General features: G+C 35.4%; 2 protein-coding genes across 3 annotated transcripts; both read left to right on the plus strand.

Annotated features, from left to right (window-relative positions):
- The first annotated feature begins 660 nt into the window (after positions 1–660).
- PDHA2 (pyruvate dehydrogenase E1 subunit alpha 2) lies at positions 661–1,842 on the plus strand. 2 transcript variants are annotated; one of them, XM_036281639.1, is made up of 2 exons: positions 667–1,179; positions 1,273–1,842. In XM_036281639.1, exons 1-2 carry the CDS (start codon positions 667–669, stop codon positions 1,840–1,842), a joined length of 1,083 nt encoding a protein of 360 aa, XP_036137532.1. The 2 variants fall into 2 exon arrangements, with proteins under 2 accessions (XP_036137538.1, XP_036137532.1); XM_036281645.1 differs by having other exon boundaries at positions 661–1,842.
- A 4,339-nt stretch (positions 1,843–6,181) lies between these two features.
- On the plus strand, positions 6,182–6,461 carry LOC118615609 (small nuclear ribonucleoprotein E-like). Its single transcript, XM_036240698.1, has one exon. It carries the CDS (start codon positions 6,183–6,185, stop codon positions 6,459–6,461), a length of 279 nt encoding a protein of 92 aa, XP_036096591.1. The 5' UTR covers position 6,182.
- The last annotated feature ends 12,427 nt before the right edge of the window (positions 6,462–18,888 follow it).

Below are 18,888 nucleotides of genomic sequence, written 5' to 3' on the forward strand. Positions count from 1 at the left end.
AGGAACACACCGCAACCCAGGCACGTGCCCCTAGTGGGAACTGAACCGTGTCTCCCTGGACCGCAGGCCAAAGCTCCAACCGCTGAACCAAACAGGCCAGGGCTAAAAATTGTTTGTTTTTAAGTGAAGTATTTAAACTACAAATTTACTTTTTTTTTTTTTTTTGCAGTCAACTATATATGGTATATTTTGGAGTAGCATAAAATATTCATACCTATTTAAGGATTTTTTGAAAGATGTTAAAGAAATATCAGTGAGAATATCTTTGGTTTAAACTATCAGAACTCTCGTGTGCCCTAGGGATTGTGTCTGCTCTTCTCTCCCATTGATGCACGTTGGAGAAGCACAGCTATTTAGTATTTAGCAGGGGGAAAGGACTCAGATTATTATGTTGTATCAGTGACAATGGCAGTAATTAGGATTGGTGTAGAGTTCGGTCAAGTCTTCCAGTATAAGAAATAACCTTTATTCTTAATTTTACCCTTGCAAGGCCCTGTAAAAATCCATCACTCCAGGCCAGTGATCGACCCAGCGTGCATGACGTGGCTGCTGTCACCAGCGTGGCCTTTGTGGCGCCACGTGCGGTAGGTGCCGGAGGCTGGAAGGAGACACTGGACGCAGCCGGGCTCAGGCAGTTGGGAGGTGCACCGCCGCCCGCTGATCTCCATGAAGAAGATGCTCGCTGCTGCCGTGTCCCGCATTTTGTCCCGTGTCGCCCAGAAGCCCGCTGGTAGGGTGCTGGGGGCCTCCTGTAACTATTCCAATGATTCTACATTTGAAATTAAGCAATGCGATCTTTTTCTGTTGGAAGAAGGGCCCCCGGTCACAGCAGTGCTCACCCGGGAGGATGGGCTCAAATACTACAAGATGATGCAGACGGTTCGCCGGATGGAACTGAAGGCAGATCAGCTGTATAAACAGAAACTTATTCGCGGATTCTGTCACCTGTGTGACGGTCAGGAGGCTTGCTGTGTGGGCCTGGAGGCCGGGATAAACCCCACGGACCACGTCATCACGTCTTACCGGGCTCACGGCCTCTGCTATACCCGCGGGCTGTCGGTCCGATCCATCCTCGCAGAGCTGACAGGACGGCGAGAAGGCTGTGCCAAAGGAAAGGGGGGGTCCATGCACATGTACTGCAGTTACTTCTACGGGGGCAATGGCATTGTGGGCGCTCAGGTGCCCCTGGGCGCTGGGATTTCTCTGGCCTGTAAGTACCTGAGCAACAACCAGGTCTGTTTGACTGTGTACGGGGATGGCGCTGCCAATCAGGGGCAGATCGCCGAAACTTTCAACATGGCAGCCCTGTGGAAATTGCCGTGCGTTTTCATCTGTGAGAACAACCGCTACGGAATGGGGACCGCGGCCGAGAGAGCGGCCGCCAGCACCGATTACTACAAGAGAGGCAATTTCATCCCCGGGCTCAGGGTAGACGGAATGGATGTGCTGTGTGTTCGCGAGGCGACTAAGTTTGCCGCCGACTACTGCAGAGCTGGAAAGGGGCCCATAGTGATGGAGCTGCAGACTTACCGTTATCACGGGCACAGTATGAGTGACCCCGGGATCAGCTACCGCACCCGAGAAGAAGTTCAGGGGGTGAGACGTAAGAGTGATCCGATTATGCTTCTCAGAGATAGAATGGTAAACGGCAAGCTTGCCAGTGTTGAAGAGTTGAAGGAAATTGATGCTGAAGTGAGGAAAGAAATTGATGTTGCCGCCCAGATTGCTGTAACTTGTCCTGAACCACCTTTGGAAGAAATAGCCCATCATGTCTACAGCGATAATCCACCGTTTGAAGTTCGTGGTGCAAATCAGTGGATCAAGTTTAAGTCCGTCAGTTAAAGGGACACTCTACATTTATTTTTAGTCCTTCAAAGGAGCATGCATGGTCAATTTTAAGAATATGTGTGCCAATTTTGTTAAGAAAGAATAAATAAAATCCAGAAAACAAAAGTCTTGTAAATTTTATTAAGTTTATATCATTAAGAGTCTATTAAAAGAAATTAAAAGAGAACAGTGGAAAATGTACACTCAATTAAAAGGGATATTACATTCAATTGATATTGTTGCATTAAAAACACTATAAATGTAATCATTCAATAATTTAAAAGTTACACTGAAGTACATTAAAATTTTTAAGAGTTTAAAAAATTTTTTAAGAGTTTATCTGAGCATACATATTGATTGATTAGCATCAGGGAATGCCAAACAGAAGGCAGTTAGGAGCTGTCTTCCAACAGGAGCTGGGGAAGAACTTTTCATAAAGAAGCAGAATGGAAACCATTGACTGGCTATAGCTTAAGAGGCTGCCTTATTTAGAAAAGCCTAGTTGGCTGGTTTTGTGATTGGTTGTTTTTGAGATTATTTTCTCAGATTTGAGTGCATTGACTGTGGCTTAGGTTTTGGTTTCATTACAAAGGCTACCAAGGCTTTGAGCCACCTTAGTCTGATGGCCACCTTGTTTAGTTACTTAAACAGTGTGACTATCTTAGAATATTTTGAATTTATAGAAGCCTATTTAACTTCCGAAGTTGGCTGTAATAGTTCTATTTGACTTAGCATTGTGTTATTTTAGTAAATACTCTTATTCAAAGAAAACATAGTTCTCTAACCTGCAAGGGGTTTGTGAGTAAAGTCACTATCCTGTGGTAGATAGGTGATTTCAAATCACCTCAAGGTATCAGGACAACCTACTGCTATGTAACTTACAAAGCTGACGTGAGTTAACCAGTAATACTACCTACTATAATAGCATGCCTGTGCACACACATACACATGCATATTCAAAATTGATGCTGCAGCCGGTTAATTGACCATTTTTCCAATACACACACACACACACACACACACACACACATTAGGACAACAGGACATAAAAGATGGACATTTTTCCATGATGTACTTTATTGTAATATTTTTAGTATACCAATTTTAAGGAAAAATATAAAGTAAAATCTAGAAGAAAAAACTGCATTTTGCTTTAAACTTCATGTTAAAGCTACTCTTATTCTACAATCCATTTGCCCTATTATTTGTTGCATAAAGAGCTATCTTGGTAAATTTCAGGATGAAAAATGAATGGAAAGATATGGTTACATCAAAGAAATTAAGCAGAGGAGGTGATATTGATAAAAAGTTGGAAATAAAATCTGCCTTGGCTAGAACTGAACATTCACAGATAACTTTTCCAAAGGAAAAGCTCACTTGGGTTAAATAGGTTTGCTTTTCTTTACAGGTCAATACCATTTCAAAAATATATATATATTTTTGTGGTGATATTTTACTAATGACCTAAAATCCTATTGAGCACAATGTTTGGCATCTCTTCCTCCTCTGAGCTAGACTTACTAAAATCAGAAATCAAAATTTGTTTGTGATTTAAGAAATAGTTTGTAGAACACACCGAAAAATCAATTTTTAAAGGTTAAAACCCATCACTAGAATAAAACAATCGTAACTGTGCGTGATGGTGAATGTTAACTTGACTTATTTTGGTGATCATTTAATAATATATACATAAAGTGAATTGCTACATCTACCTTTAATATCATATGTTATTTATATTTTATTTTAAAAAGCTTAAACCTTTTATTTCATAGCATCTATTTCTACAAATGAAAGCTAGATACTTTCTAACAGGAAATCAAAAGTTTACAGGCCTGTGAGTGCATGAACATGTGTGTTGTCTACATATGTATAAGTTTAATCTCTATACAGTTTCTCAAAAAGGTTTAAGTAGGTAAGATAACCTTAACATTCTGCATGAAGAAAGCAGAAATAAGCATTGATTTGTTTGTAAATAAGTGATATTACTAGCTAATGTGTTTAGATAATTCACATTCAGCTAAGGGGTACCTTGATTAGATTATTTTTTATTAAAAACAAGCATTTTAGAATAGTCAAAATATTCTGATTCTTTGAATGACAAAGGATTATTCTCCTTTTCACTTGCTTGGACACACTTATATTTTCATAAACTTGCAAATGGAAGATAAGCTACTCAATTAAAGCTACTTTCTGTATATAAAATACAGAAGTCATTAAAAAAGTTTCTTTATATTATGGATTCTTTTAATATCAGTAAAATTTAAGAAACAAATAATTGATTAGAAATGAAACCATCATTAAACCAAGATACACAGATCATTCATTGCAGGAAAATCTAATTTTACTATATTAGAGAAATAAAGTATGCTTGTCACAATATACATTATGAAGTTCCATTAAAGCAGGGAGTTTTCAATATTAAATTATGTCCAGGCTTTTGTGTGTACACTCAGGAACTATAGTCATATCACCGGTTGTACACAATTCTGTAATGATACAAAACGAAACAAAAACAAGTGCCAAAACAAAAACCCCTATTGTTTTCAATTAGATCAAACAATAAGTTAATAACAATTTATTAAGTTGTAATTTAGAGAGGTGTAGAATTGAAGCAGGTGGATTCTCTTTCCTGTCTATACTACTGTGCTACTCAGTCTATTTTATCCATATATTAGTAGACCTAATAAGCCATGATAGTTCCAAGAATTTCATTTTTGCCACAATTCAAGGAGATCTGAGCGAAAAAGGAGTTTCTATTATCTTCACCATTATGATACTCTGTAAAGGTAAACAATTGTGTGCATATCTGTGTAATGGAATGAGAAAGAAAGGAAGTTAAGAAAATTTTACAGACTACTTAAAATATATTAGAATTATGTTTATTTTATAAAAATTGTTTTGTCTGCCAATCTAGTATACAAAGACCAGAGCAGATGGTAGTGAAATCTAACAATTTATTTGTGAGAAAGAGATAGTTCAAAATTTAAATATAAATTACATACCATAAATGTTCTTTTAAAGTATACAGTTCAGTAGATATTAGTGTTCACAACATTTTATAAATATTTCCACAAATTCCAGAATATTTTCATCACCCCAAAGAGAAAACCCAACCATTATCAGTCAATTCATATTTCCCTGTCTCTTCATTCAGTGGAAAACATGAGTCTATTTTCTGTCTCTGAATCTGCCAATTCTGAAAATTTCACATAAATCATATTAAATATATGCCTTTTGTATCTGTCTTCTTTCACTATAATGTTTTCAGGTTTTGCTCGAGGTTATATCAGTGCTATATTTTTTTATATGACTAAAGAACATTCAATTTTATTTATCCATTTATCACTTGATGGACATTTGGATCTTTTCCAATTTTTGGTTACTACGAATAAAAAAAGCTAGTATTGATAAGAAAAAAGTTCAGTCCTTTCCTTATAAAGACAAAGATAAAATAAATTTTAAAGGTACTAGGCCAAGACAGTGCAATAGAATTTCTTATGATACAATCTCAGGTAGAAAAAATAATTTGGAGATTTTGGCCGGTGTAGCTCACCGGTTGAGCATTGACCCATGCACCAAGAGGTCATCAGTTCAATTCCCGGTTGTGGGCCTGACCCCAGGGGGGGCATGCAGGAGGTGGCTAATCGATGTTCTTTCTCGTTGATGTTTCCATCTCTCTCTCCCTCTCCCTTCCTCTTGCTCTAAAATCAATAGAGAAAAACAAACAAACAAAAAACTTGAAGACAAATGTTAAAATGTTTTTAGCCTGAATATTTATCAGCTTACATCACCAATTGTTCTAATTGAATTTTGATTTGTAATAGAATTTAATTTTTAGAAAAATGTTATTTTTACAAAGAGAGAGAGAGAGAGAATAATGAATAGACTTCCCCTATGCCCTGCACCCAGGTTCCCCTATCATTAACAGCTTAGAGGAGTATGTGGGAAAGGAGTAATCTTAGCTGGCCTAGGTTGCTCAAACCCTGCACTTCCCAAAGAAAGGCCTGTCTTCACACTCCTGGGAGATGAATTCTAAATCCTTGGGATATTCTGCCTGGAAAGAATGTTTCTGTATGTCTGAGGCCTTGAACCATGCTGTACTCATTTGTCCAGATAAGTTTATCTTATTTTGTCCCCATGTTACTCCGCTGAGAGGAGACACCTGTAAACTTCTGCCTGATTTCTCTTGGACTTTTCTCCATGTGTCATTACCCTTTGCTGATTTTGATCTATATCTTTTCACTGTCAAGAACCAGAAGCATAATTTAAAAAATCAAGTTTCTTAATTATACAGAACAAAAACATATATAAAAAGAGGAGTCCTAGAGAGTGTGGTTGGTCGTTCAGCTTCCACCATGGCATACCGTGGCCAGGGCCAAAAAGTGCACAAGGTGATGGCACAGCCCATCAACCTCATCTTCAGGTACTTGCAAAACAGCTCTCGGATTCAGGGGTGGCTTTATGAGCAAGTGAATATGTGGATAGAGGGCTGTCTCACTGGTTTTGATGAGTATATGAACCTCAAATTAGATGATGCAGAAGAGATTCATTCCAAAACAAAGTCAGGAAAACAACTAGGTTGGATCATGCCAAAAGGAGATAGTATTACTCTGCTCCAAAGTGTCTCCGACTAGAAATGACTATGAAGTGAGAAATTGTTGAGAAGCAATACAGTCTGTGGTTTTCTCTTGTCCTTTGTTGGTAGTGTAGTTCTTAAACATTTATTCATATTGTTTTCATTACCCGTATGTACCACCAGGTGACAATAAATGATGTTGAAGTGTTTTTATTAAATAAATAAATAAATAAATAAATAAATAAATAAATAAATAAATAAAGAGTCTTAGAAATATTAAATGGCTAATTCAGGCTCACACAATGAGTGATAACAGTAGCTATTAGTCATAGCTACTCTTCGTTTTTTCTAGTGTGCTTCTGAATATAAGACATATGCTAAGTATTTAATATATATCATTTTATGTAATATTTGAAACATAATATGAGCATTTTAATCTTCACTTTACAAAGAAGATATTGAGAGTCAAGTAAGTTGCTTAAGATTTTATAATTTCAAAATGGTAGAGGTAAATTTCAAACTGAGGCAAGACAATTCGTATTTGGAAAATTACTTTTGTGCACTACTTTCTAATCACTGCTTCTTGTAACACTCAACCATGTAATAGGTAAAAAAAAGTATGTTAATAAATGCAAAAATAGAATTAAACTAGAACCAATGGATTATATCAAGTACTTTATTATAAACTGAATTTAAATTTTCAGGTTTAAAATAGAAACACAAAGACTAACATTGAGAGGGAAACAGACATAAGATACAGAAAGTCAGGGAGATGAAAGATAGCTACAAATTCTGTAATGATCCTCCCTCTGAGAAGTTGGACTGATGTTCCTTCCCTTTGAATCTGGTAGGTTTATGTCTGCTCTGACCATTAAAAGGCAGAAAAAATGATGCTGTGCAGTTTCAGGTCCCAAGACATAAGAAAAAGTTAGGTTTTGCTTCATGTGTCTTGGAACCTTATCCCTAGGAGTTGTAATTCTCTATTTGAGAAGTTCAAATACATTAAGAACCTGCTAGAGAGTATATGGAAAGGAACTCTGGTCACCAGTTCCAACTGACTCAGCCTTCCAGTTAAACCTGCAAAGACAATGAATATGTGAGTGAAGACCATCTTGGCTCACTGAAAGTCAATACCTATTGAATGAATATTATCAGCAGCATCTTGGCTCACTGAAAGTCAACAAGTGACTACAATGTCCTGAGGAAAAGTGGAATCACTGGCCAAAATGCCCTGATTCTCAGTGTACAAATCACAAGCAAAATAAAATAGTTGCATTTAAGAGTCTAGTTGTTGAGGTACTTTGTCATATAGCAATAGATAACCAGAATAAAAAGTAAGGTTAAATTCAGCAGAAATGGGAATTACATTCAAAGCAGGTATGTCAAAACAGATGAAGGCTACTAAACCAGGAAAGAAGCAGAAAGTTGATATTAGTGCAGAGGCTCACAATTAGAAATATCACAGGGGAAGGAATGAGTCTTCAATTAAAATAAGAATGCCTAGGAATAAAACTATAACTGTTCAACATGTATTTTTCCACCAATTGAGGTTGGTTTTCAGATTAACTTAAAGTACTTTAAATAGTAGTTTTTCAGAATTTTAGAGTAAAATGTTAACCATAGATCAAGAAACACACTGCATACTATATCTGCAATTTCACTTGCAGAGGCTTCTCTATAGTCTAGTTGGAAGTTTTCTTTTGATTGGTGAGTATCAGGCCTTGCTGAATTGAAGCCAGCACTTGAAATGCAGCTATTCATGACCAGTCTACCGAAGTAGTAGAGAGAAATGTAAGTAGTCAAACACTCAGGATTAATAAACCCTGAAAGGCAAAGCTGGAATGAAGTCAAGAACTGAGTCAAATTGGTGGATAATAAATAGTACAGAGACAAATGACTGAACTAGAGGCCAGGAAAAGGAGGTGGAAATACATGACGAATAAGAGCAAAGGAACTAAAAGTAGTAGGTAGGCATATTGGTGATCTTGGTGTTACCACAAAAGTCAATATCTGTTGAATGAATGTTATCAGTAGCATCTCATGTACTGACACATTGTTTAGAACCTAATACTTCCTGTTTAGTATCACTTGGTTTTAAAGCCATCCAGCATTGCCCAGCCAGTGTGGCTCATTTGTTGAGCGGCGACCCATTCACTAAGAGGTCCCCGGTTTGATTCCCGGTCAGGGACATGCCCAGGTAGTGGGCCCGATCCCAGAGTGGAGCATGCAGGAGGCAGCAAATCAATGTTCTCTCTCATCGATGTTTCTATCTCTCTCTCCCTCTCCCCTCCTCTCTCTCTAAAAATAAATAAATAAATAAATAAATAAATAACGCAATCCAGCATTTATGTGACATGGAAATAAATTTGAGTCTAGACTGGTGTCATTTAAATCTGAGTTCAAACCTGGCCCTGTCATCTCTGAGAAATGGTACCTTGAGAAAGTGACTTGACTCTGTATCTCTACTTTATCAGTAATAAGGTTGACTCATATGACTGTTGCAAAGGTCAAATGAAGAAGTAGCTTACCTCTAGGTACACCCAAGATGATCAATTAATGGAAATTTCTGGTCCATAGGAAGAGAAAGCTGTTCACTGAGAAAAAGGACAGAAGTTTGAAAAGACCACTTTTTCTCACCTGAAAGCAATAAAAAAAAAAAAAATCAATTTTATGTAGGTAGTGAGGTACAAGGATTGCAGTGGTCAGAAGAAAATGAGGCTGTATGTGGAACAGATTTTTGCAAATTCAGATACCCTTTGTGTTCTTGTGACCCTCTCACTCTAACTTAAGTAATTCTCCTTCAGCCAGCATTAGACACAGGAAATAGTTATGAAGGACCAGCAAATTTGGACAGCAAGACAATGTAGGAGCAATGGAACTCCCCAGGTTGCACCCATATTTTATTCAAAATTGAGGTTCCATTGGTCTATTAACTACAGTAAAGCATGTAGAAATTGTGCAGATGCTACTGGGATAGAATCAGGGCTGGGAAATGCAGATTTTGCCATTCTATTGTAATACAGATTACTGTGGATCATCTGATTCCAGCAATTCCTTCAAAATTTGCCTGTCTCCTCCTACTGTGGATTTCTTTCTATAGAATGCTCCCAAATATTAACAAAAGCAATGATCTGATCAAGTTTGAGACAAAAATTCAATCAGTATTATAATTCTGTCTCATTGACATAAGTCATGTCTGTTTGATTCATTAGGTTGCTCGATACAGCAAAGAGCAAAGATAAGCGGTGTCTCTACTAGAATTCAAAAAAGAGAGACGGACATTTTCTGTTGAGGTTATGCACAGAAAAGAACACAATCAAATTAGGAAACACTGAAGAGCAACAAAGACAGTTCATACAATCCTTTCCCTTTGACAGGCCAATAAATACTCAAGCTGAATAATTTACTAAAAGAAAAAGAGCCCACTCAAACCTCATGACCTTTCGAACAATGAGCAGTAGTTCAATTATCCACAAACGTTCTATTAGAAGGCAGCTTTCCAGGCTGTGTTATTTCAGTCATACGTTAGAAATTAATATTAAAGAGGGAGAACACTGCCTTTGTCATTTCTGTGTCCTGCAATAGTTGATGCTACCTTCTTTTTAAAAACCTGCAGCCACATGAAGTAGCAGTTTGCCAGAAACTGAAGCAAAAAGTAGCAGGAAGCAATTATTTCAATAATATTTCTGGCAAGTTTGAGCTATTCAATTTCAGTGGAACACTTTATCTGCACATTACTAGAATGATACTGTCACTTTACAAAGTAGTACTATATAATTTGCTTCCATTAGAAACTCAGAGTAACTTGTCAACAGTAGCCAGAGAATTTCTCCATCACCTTCCATATGGTTTGCAGTGTTGCAAAGTGTGAGCAGCTCATCACTTCTTTAGGGTATATCTAGGTACCTAGAACTGGAGAGCTTTTCACTTCATTGATGTCTTGTAAAATTCTACAGCTCCCCTTAGACAAAAGGCTATAGACGTCACGTGGAATATCACATACTATTTTGGAACCAAAGCACTACAGTCTACTATCAGTAATAAAGCATATTATGAACTCAGTTCTTGTGGAGGTGACATATTTCTTGTAACTTAAACTGACCTTTGAAAATCCTTTGTCAGTTCTCTCACGGTCTTTTGATACTCTTCTTAACCCTTTTATGTTCTCCTATATTTTACTGAATTGTTGAGATCAGAACCAAGACCTCTACAAAAATGAAACTCTCACAGGTCTAAAGGTACCAGAAACAGTTTCACTATCTGGACATTGAATGAGTCCTTATTTATTCATTGAATTGTGCTGAGGAAAAAGAGCTGAGTTGTTATTAGATTGTAGTCAACTGGACTCAACTCTACCCGAAGTCAGACCCATCAGAGGTTAACAATTATCCTCATTGGCTTTGTGACCTTGGATGAGTTAGCTTATCTTCTGAGTCACTGTTTACTCTTACCTGGTAGTACTGTTGTGGAGATTGGAGATAACATGCAAAAAGTCCTTAGTGATTGGCACCTATTAGGTGCGTGAAAGAGTAGTTGGATTTTCCATTCTCCTTCTGTTCTTCATCTTCTTTTTTATGTTAAAGGCTTGATTTTTCTCACATATTTTTACATTCCACATGTCTCTTACCTTTCAGAAATGTCATTTAGATTTTTGAATCTGTCATTCCAAAAGCTTAGTCATGATTTTTATTCAGTAATTCCTGAAACTCACTAAGCATTGCTCTTATTGCATTTTATGGGTTATCAGCAGAAAATGTAAATGTCACCAGGCCTATTAATTGAGTTTGCTGCATATGTAGTGTAGGCATAAGTTGCTAAGAATGTGGCTTGCCTATCCTTATTATCCAGACTACTTTATTCACTTTGTACTGCCCCGTTTTCTAATAAACCTATCACATTCTATTTTGTCAAAATTTAGTATGAAACAGCATTTGTGATGAAATCTTTGAAATCTCTAAAATGCTATGAACCTTACATACATTAGCTAATTTAGACAGAAATTAGTTATAGGCACAATAAGCTTTACATGAGTGCAAATGTTTCCTTTGAGAATAAATTTGCTCTTTTTATTCCTTAATAAGGACTTTATTTTTGTATTAATCAAAAACATTAAGGAGCAGGTGGCAACATTCTGTCAAGTAAAATGAGCAGCAGTGTAAACACTATATTTATTAACATTATTCATAAGGATTCTATCATAAACAACATTAAACTACTTACTATTCACCAAGAGGGTATAAAAAGCGCATTGGAGCTTCAAAATCAATGACATGTTGCCCTCTGTCCAATGCTGCTCGTTGGCAAAGAGAAAAGAATCCGCTGCTCAAACTCAGCATGCCATTTTTTAATTCACACTTAAATTTCCACTTGAGGAGGCAAGCCAAAACACACTAGTCCTCCCTGAGATGCACCCTGGGAATAAGTGCCCTCCCAACTTTAAGAATTATCTGAGAACAGTCTTTCTCCCACTCCCCTTTTTCCATCTGAATAGAAGTTGCTTATTAGGACCTAGTTGTTTTCTGCTGGTCTATTTGCATAATTCGCAGATGTCAACCTGCTGGCTCTATTTTGTCCCATAGAATGATGGTCTTTGTTTGCTGAGTAAATTGTTCTCTCTTTGCAGCTATAATTAGGTATATACTGTGTACAAGTTGTAAGATGAAACAATTATAAGAACTTAGATAGATAGATAGATATTACATGTTTTAGTTAATCATGTCCTGCTTCAAGATAGACTCTTCTATGAATTAACTTCTGTAAACTGACAGCAAAACAGTATGTGTATTTAGGAAATCTTTATTTAAACATAGGATAGGTTAAAGATATGTAAATAGCTGTTATGGTCCCATGATTCTCTACATACCTTCTTTAAAAACACACTGCACTGTACATGGAAGTGTAATAATTTCTTAATGATTACATAGATATTTAGGTAAAGTTTTTTCTTCTCTAATTGGTATTCTGTGCAGTTCAGCTTAACTCTGAAAATAGCAAATGCTTTTAGTATAATTTCTTCAGTATTTTCTTTACCTAAGTTAGTAAGAAGGTATTTGTGAAAAGAAAGTGATACACAAGCAATCATAGTAGTACAAGTAAAAGAGGCACATGTATGAAATCAACAGGGTTTCAAAAACAATAAACATAATTGTTTTGTATACTGGTAACAGAATTGGGCGAAAAAAACACTTCTGATCAGGATATTCATCTACAATAGCATTTTGAGAAGCGAAATATTTGTGCTTCAATAACACACAGTAAAATTGGGTTTACAAATATTTAGGTCAAGTGGGATCTTTCTGAAATTTTATTGCATTTAAATTTTTCTCTGTTCTTTCTGAATGGGCTGTATTTGCTGTAGATTGGTTCATCCAGCAGTTAAGTGCAGGCAAAATTCATTGCAATTGTATCTCTTTATTACTATTTTGGATGAGGATTCTTGGAAGTGTAAGTTGACATTAACAACCATATATCACAGCATAGTTTTGTAAATACAATTAAATAATAGTGAACATAAATACTTAATGGAACACCAGTTTTTTGGGGCCAGGATTCAGAAGCTGTTTAACTTACTTTTTAGAAGAAATCATTTTAAGGTCTAGAAAATTTGACTTGAATTTCTATTTTTAAAAAGAAGGTCCCTATTGTTGTTGTTACTATAGTTGTTGTAAGGGGCTCTGTTACGTTCCCCAGCCCCTAGGGGACATGTGTTGGCTTTTTTATGTCTGTTTTTGCCATGAGAATGTAACACTGTCAGAAAACAAAACAAAACAGAAAAACGGGTCCTCTGATTGTGAATACGTACAATGAATTTTATGGTTTTCATTTGTCTCGAAGGTGTCAAACGTATACAAGATGCAAGCGAATCAGTATGTAGCATCGTCTTCCCATTTTACACATGCCAGTCTTTTACATGTGCAAACAAGACAGAAACTGGGGGCAATATCACTCAATTATGGTTGTGGAGTATTAGAATATACATGCCTCACAGAGAAAATGTTCTTGATTTCTGTCCTATGACTAGCCAGTTATGATTTTCATGACCTTCTAGGGTTTGAGCTGAACATTTCTAAGATTTCCTGGAAGATGTGTAGTATTTGAACCAAAGTATCTGAGATAACTGTAAAAAGAAATGAGGACAGTGATCCTTCTTAGTGGACACATGGTTTAAAAGTGTTGTGGGTTTGATTCTATCTAATCTCTACTTTCTTCAGTTTAACTACAAATGAACCAAATTTAATTATAATAAATGTGTGAAAACCAAACATAGCAAAGTTGTGCTTTACCCTCAGCACAGAACACATAGTCAATGTTCCATAAATAAAGAGTAAATAAAGACAATGTATATTTTTAGTAAAATAAGGAGAAAAACTAAATATGTAGGTTAGAAAAAGAGAAATGAGAAGTTACTATTAAGTAAAATGAGCTTTCTCTGTCTGGCTTTTTCTAAAGAGTTCCAAAGAGGAACTGGGAATAGATTCCCCCCCCCTTTTTTTTGCTGCTAAAGATGCATATTGTTGAAAGATAAAAGACGGAATCAAAGAAAAGGGAGCCTGAGACTATTTTATTTTAACCATTATTAGTATATAATAGAACCAGAGGCAACTTGGCAAGCTATTTGCTAGTAAGTGATATATTGTGAGTCATATTGCCTTTTTAGACATAAGGATTTTTTAACCATCCCTCTGTTTTGATAGTTATCATTGGTACTAGAGGTTATTGATTTAATTGAGATGTTTCTTCATTTGAATAAGTAATTGACTAAATAAATAAATAAGAAAACAAAATTGATGTACAAATCTCCCATGCAAAATTTTAAAATAATTTCTGTACCTATTCTATTCTCAAGTAGGTGGAACATAACTTCTAACTCCTTAAATGTAGGCTCTGCATAGTGGCTTCCTTCCAAAGAGTTAAGATTGAAAATAGGGAAGTTGACAGTGAAGAAACCTGACAAACACTACCTAAGTCAGGTGATCATGTTCAACATCAACAATGAGAAATCATGTAGATAGTACTCTTGATAAGATGTGATAGAAATGGTACTTGAACTCCATGGTCTTCTTCCCAAGATATGTAACCCTAGTCTAATTATGAGGAAAACCTCTAATGCTTATGGAGCAACACTATACCAAATTCCTGATTAGTGCTCCCCAAATCTCTCAAGGTCATCCAAAACAAGGACTATCTGAGAAACTGACATAAGAAGATTATAGAGACAAGAGGACCAGTAATATGGAAACCTGAATGGGATCCTGGAACAGAAAAATGACGTTAGGTAAAAACTAAGGAAGTCTGAATCCAATATGAACATGAATGAATAATAATGTTTTAGTATTGATGCATTAATTGTGAACATACTAGTGTAAGATATTCACAATACATTCTAATGTAGCAGTATTTAATCGTGAGTTGTGTGTCATATTAAAAGATGTTATTAACAAGAGGGAAAATTGAGTGTGGGGTATATGGGAACTTCACATGTACAATTTTTCTGTAAATCTAAAATTATTCTAAATTATGACATTTAATAAAAATTATGACATTAAATTTAGTAATTTAAAAATTAGATTAATTTTTACATTCTCCTAGAACTTCAAGTCCAAAAATATATTTTGCACTTATTTATTAACTCAGTATTTAATTAATTTGCCCCCAAATATTTATTTATAACACTATACATTACATTGTTTTGAGTATTAAGAAAACATCATCAAATTTATAAAGCAGGTTATAAGGGTAAAGAGGAAGAGGCTGGTCAACTAGGATTTTAGGATATTAAAAGGTTTTAAAATATTAAAGGTTAATTAATGCTTATTAATGCCTAAATTGCCTATACTCTATCTATTTTGGGAAGGAATTAAGTTAATATTGGATATAATGATAAAGTTCAAATTAATTTGACTTATTGCATAATTTGATCTTACTTTTGTATCTGCATACAATAGTATGAATTTTGAATAAACAAAAATATTAAACGTTCAAGATATTTTAACTTATATTTATTATGCAAAATAAAATGTTACTGTTTCAGTCTAAGTATCAATAGTGTGTAAAATGCTTTCTCTTATTAAATCAAAGTTAAAGTATCTTAAATACTCTGGCCCAGTGAGTTCCACTATGCAGTATCTACCCTGCTACATTGATAAGTATCTCAAGGTGTATAATCTCCTGTGTGTTCAGATAATAAATTTGCTAAATTCGCTAATTTATTTTTATAACTAAATTAGGAATTTTATATTGATAATATGTAGTATGGAACTTTCAAAGTAAATTATCAGGAGAGATTGTGAAAATAATCTCAGTGAAGATTGAAATGGAAATAACTCACATTAAAAAAAGATAAATAAATTAGAGTCTAAAAAATTAGTAGCATTAATATTGACAGACAATTTATCAATGATCAGATCATGAACACAGAGCACTAAACATAGGAACATTAAAAAAATTTGAAACAAATAATTACAGGTGATTAGCCAAATATTCTGCTAAAGCATTTATCATTTTTATCTAAAAGGTAAAAGTCTAATTCCAGATTCTGGGTCAAAATGGATATCTTCGGGTTATTTATTTTTGTATACATCTCTTCCTAAGAGAGGAATCTGAATTACAGCATCGTATTTCCAGGCATGATCTGGAATGAAGCTGAATGGCCTGACATCTACAATACTTCAGTGGCAATTACAGCACAGTTAATATATCAATTTAATTAAATTCCTATAGTGATTCATGACATAAAATATCAAAATAAGTTAACTTGTACTGAAACGGACCAAAGATCAATGCAGTGGGCAGAGATACAATGAATTAAATTAAAGTATAATTGCTATCTACTGAAAGGATTGTGTGCATAAGTAGGTTTTCTGTAAAGCAATCTTTTAGAAAGATATCACTTAGGGAAGTTTGATAAGATAGATACCAGAAGGGTCCAAAGATTCCTAAAGTCAGCCTCAAAACAATGTCTAGATGATTGTTAATTTTTTACTGTATTTTTTTTAAAAAAGGAATAAAATAATTATGTATGAATTAAATAAAAAGAAATGTAATTCTTTCTTTTACAAAGTGTAATATAAATTTTGCGTGTTCCAACATGATTTACCACTAATTTTTATAGTGTTTTTAGATAAACTAATATCATTGAAACCCTGTTAACATAATATAAAAGCTAAACTGTGTGTCAAAGAAAGAAGAAACAATGAAACGTGTGAGTGAGTTGACCAGGTTCCCTAATCTCACTACCACCCTGAACTAAGTACGATGGTGGAGTTCTACAACAGTTTGGAAATAAGGCTGATGGCCCTTCTGCTCATGAAAGCTATAAGGGTCTCCAGCAGAACAAAGAAAGGAAACACTATTTATTTAGTCTGCAAGCTGATAAAGTGGATCTTGCTGGTTACAGTCCACAGGCTAGGGAAATAACAACTGATACTTTTAGGTTTCATGTTGTTTTTTTTTAATTCTTTTTTCTTTATTGATTTGAGAGAGAGAGGAAGGGAGAGGGAGAGAGAGAGATAGAAACATCGATGAGAGAGAACATCGATTGGCCGCCTCCTGCATGCCCCCCACTGGGAATCAGGCCCACAACCTGGGCATGTGCCCTGACCGGGAATCGAACCAGCGACCTCTTGGTGCATGGGTCAATGCTCAACCACTGAGCCACACCGGCTGGGCGGTTTCATGGCTTTATACACAATTTTGTGAGCCTGTGTTTTCCTTCTGGCTCTAACCATCTTCTTTTGTAAAGAAGAATGAGTTGCGTTAGATATTTAGGAAGGTATCTTCTAATTAAAATAGTTTGTGGTTTTGTGGTAGAGACATGATATCTAGCTCATTTCGTGTGCTGGTAATTTTAGATTAGCTACTGATGGAGTAATTATTAACATAAATAAAAAGCACTTGGCTTCATTGAATTAAGCACAATAAGGTGTGTGGTTTGTATGTGGGCATGTGTGAATTAGAGTGTGAATTAGTTCTGGACTGTCTCAGCCAGTTAATACACATTAGGAACTTTGTAGAGACGTGATCACCAAATATTCCAAGAAAATTTGAGTTACCACCCTCACCTTTAACAAAAATCTACTATCTTGAAAAGCTCCATTGGTAATGCTAATGGAAAATCATTGACATAAATAAGCAGATAAATTAAAGTCCTATTTCTGTAGCAGTACTGCTAAGTCACTTCTCAATTAAAATTAGGTTCAATTATGAGCAACATAAAATCTCCAATTACGGTAGCTTAATCAAGACAGAAATTTGTTGCAGTCTCACCAACTATTGGCAACTATGACTAATGTGATGCCTCTTATCTCTAGAAAACAAAGCTCCTTCTGTGCTCTATCATCTTTAACATGTGGCTTCTACCTTGTTTTGCAAGATATCTGTTCCAGTTCTAGATATCATATCCACATTCCAGTTGTCGCAAAATTTGTGTTACCATCTTGCTTATATATCACTGGTCCAATCTGGCAGCCCAAAAGCTAGCCAAAGATGTATCTTTTGGCAGCCCATTTGCTCAGCTTAAAATAATAGGGTCTATTCCTGAGAACGTGAGAACAGCGGTTGGGAGACAAGTTGTAGCCTCTGCCGCTAGTCTCCCCTTTGGTAAAATGTTCCAGCAAGTGTAATATACTCGTGGCCCATCCTAAGCTATCTTCTGATTGTAGCTAGCTATAAAACAAAAGACAAGCTGTCTTTTCCCAGCACCAGAGTAGAACTGTGGAGTAGAAGTAGAATAAGCTCAATAAAAGCTTTCCTTGAGAAATGAAAAGAACGTGAAATATCTAGTGGTCACTCGTTCATTGATCTTTTGTGTATCTGTTGGTAGGTTTTCAAAGTCAGAGTCTCAAAGTTTTCTCAGGACACCTTTGCATTTTTGTAAGTTACTGTGAGCAAAGAGCTTTTTAAAATGAAATGTATGTCTGTCAATATTTGCTACGTTAAAAACTAAAGCTGAAAAGTTTTCAAAATATTTATTGGTTTATTTAAAATAATATCAAATCTAATACATGTTAATGTAACAAATTTTTATAAAAAAATATCTGTTTTCCAAAACAAGAAATAGCCAGAACGCTCATTATTTAAATATTTGAATACATACACACACACACACATTTTTGTAATAGCCAACATTTATTGAACATTCACTACATGTTGAGCAGTGTACCAAAGAAAACATTATCATATTTCATTCCTTCAAATCTCTGTGAGGTATTTGTAATTACTCTGCATATTTTACAAGTGGAAAAAATGAATCTTAAATTAATAATGCACCTAAGGCCACATGTCAGGAAAAAAGTAGAATCTAGTTTTCACAACTCAGTGTCCATGCTTGATGCTTTACTCTCTACAGTATTGGATAGAATATACTTTAAGCAATTAATCCATTGGATTCCATTTCAGGCAGAAAACTTAAAGGCAAGTCTGTATTTACTGAGTGCCAGTCATTTGCCAAGTACGTTCACATATATTATTTCATTTGTTCTTCATCA

Source organism: Molossus molossus, unplaced genomic scaffold (assembly GCF_014108415.1).
Source record: "Molossus molossus isolate mMolMol1 unplaced genomic scaffold, mMolMol1.p scaffold_m16_p_1, whole genome shotgun sequence".
NCBI classification, from domain to species: Eukaryota; Metazoa; Chordata; class Mammalia; order Chiroptera; family Molossidae; genus Molossus; species Molossus molossus.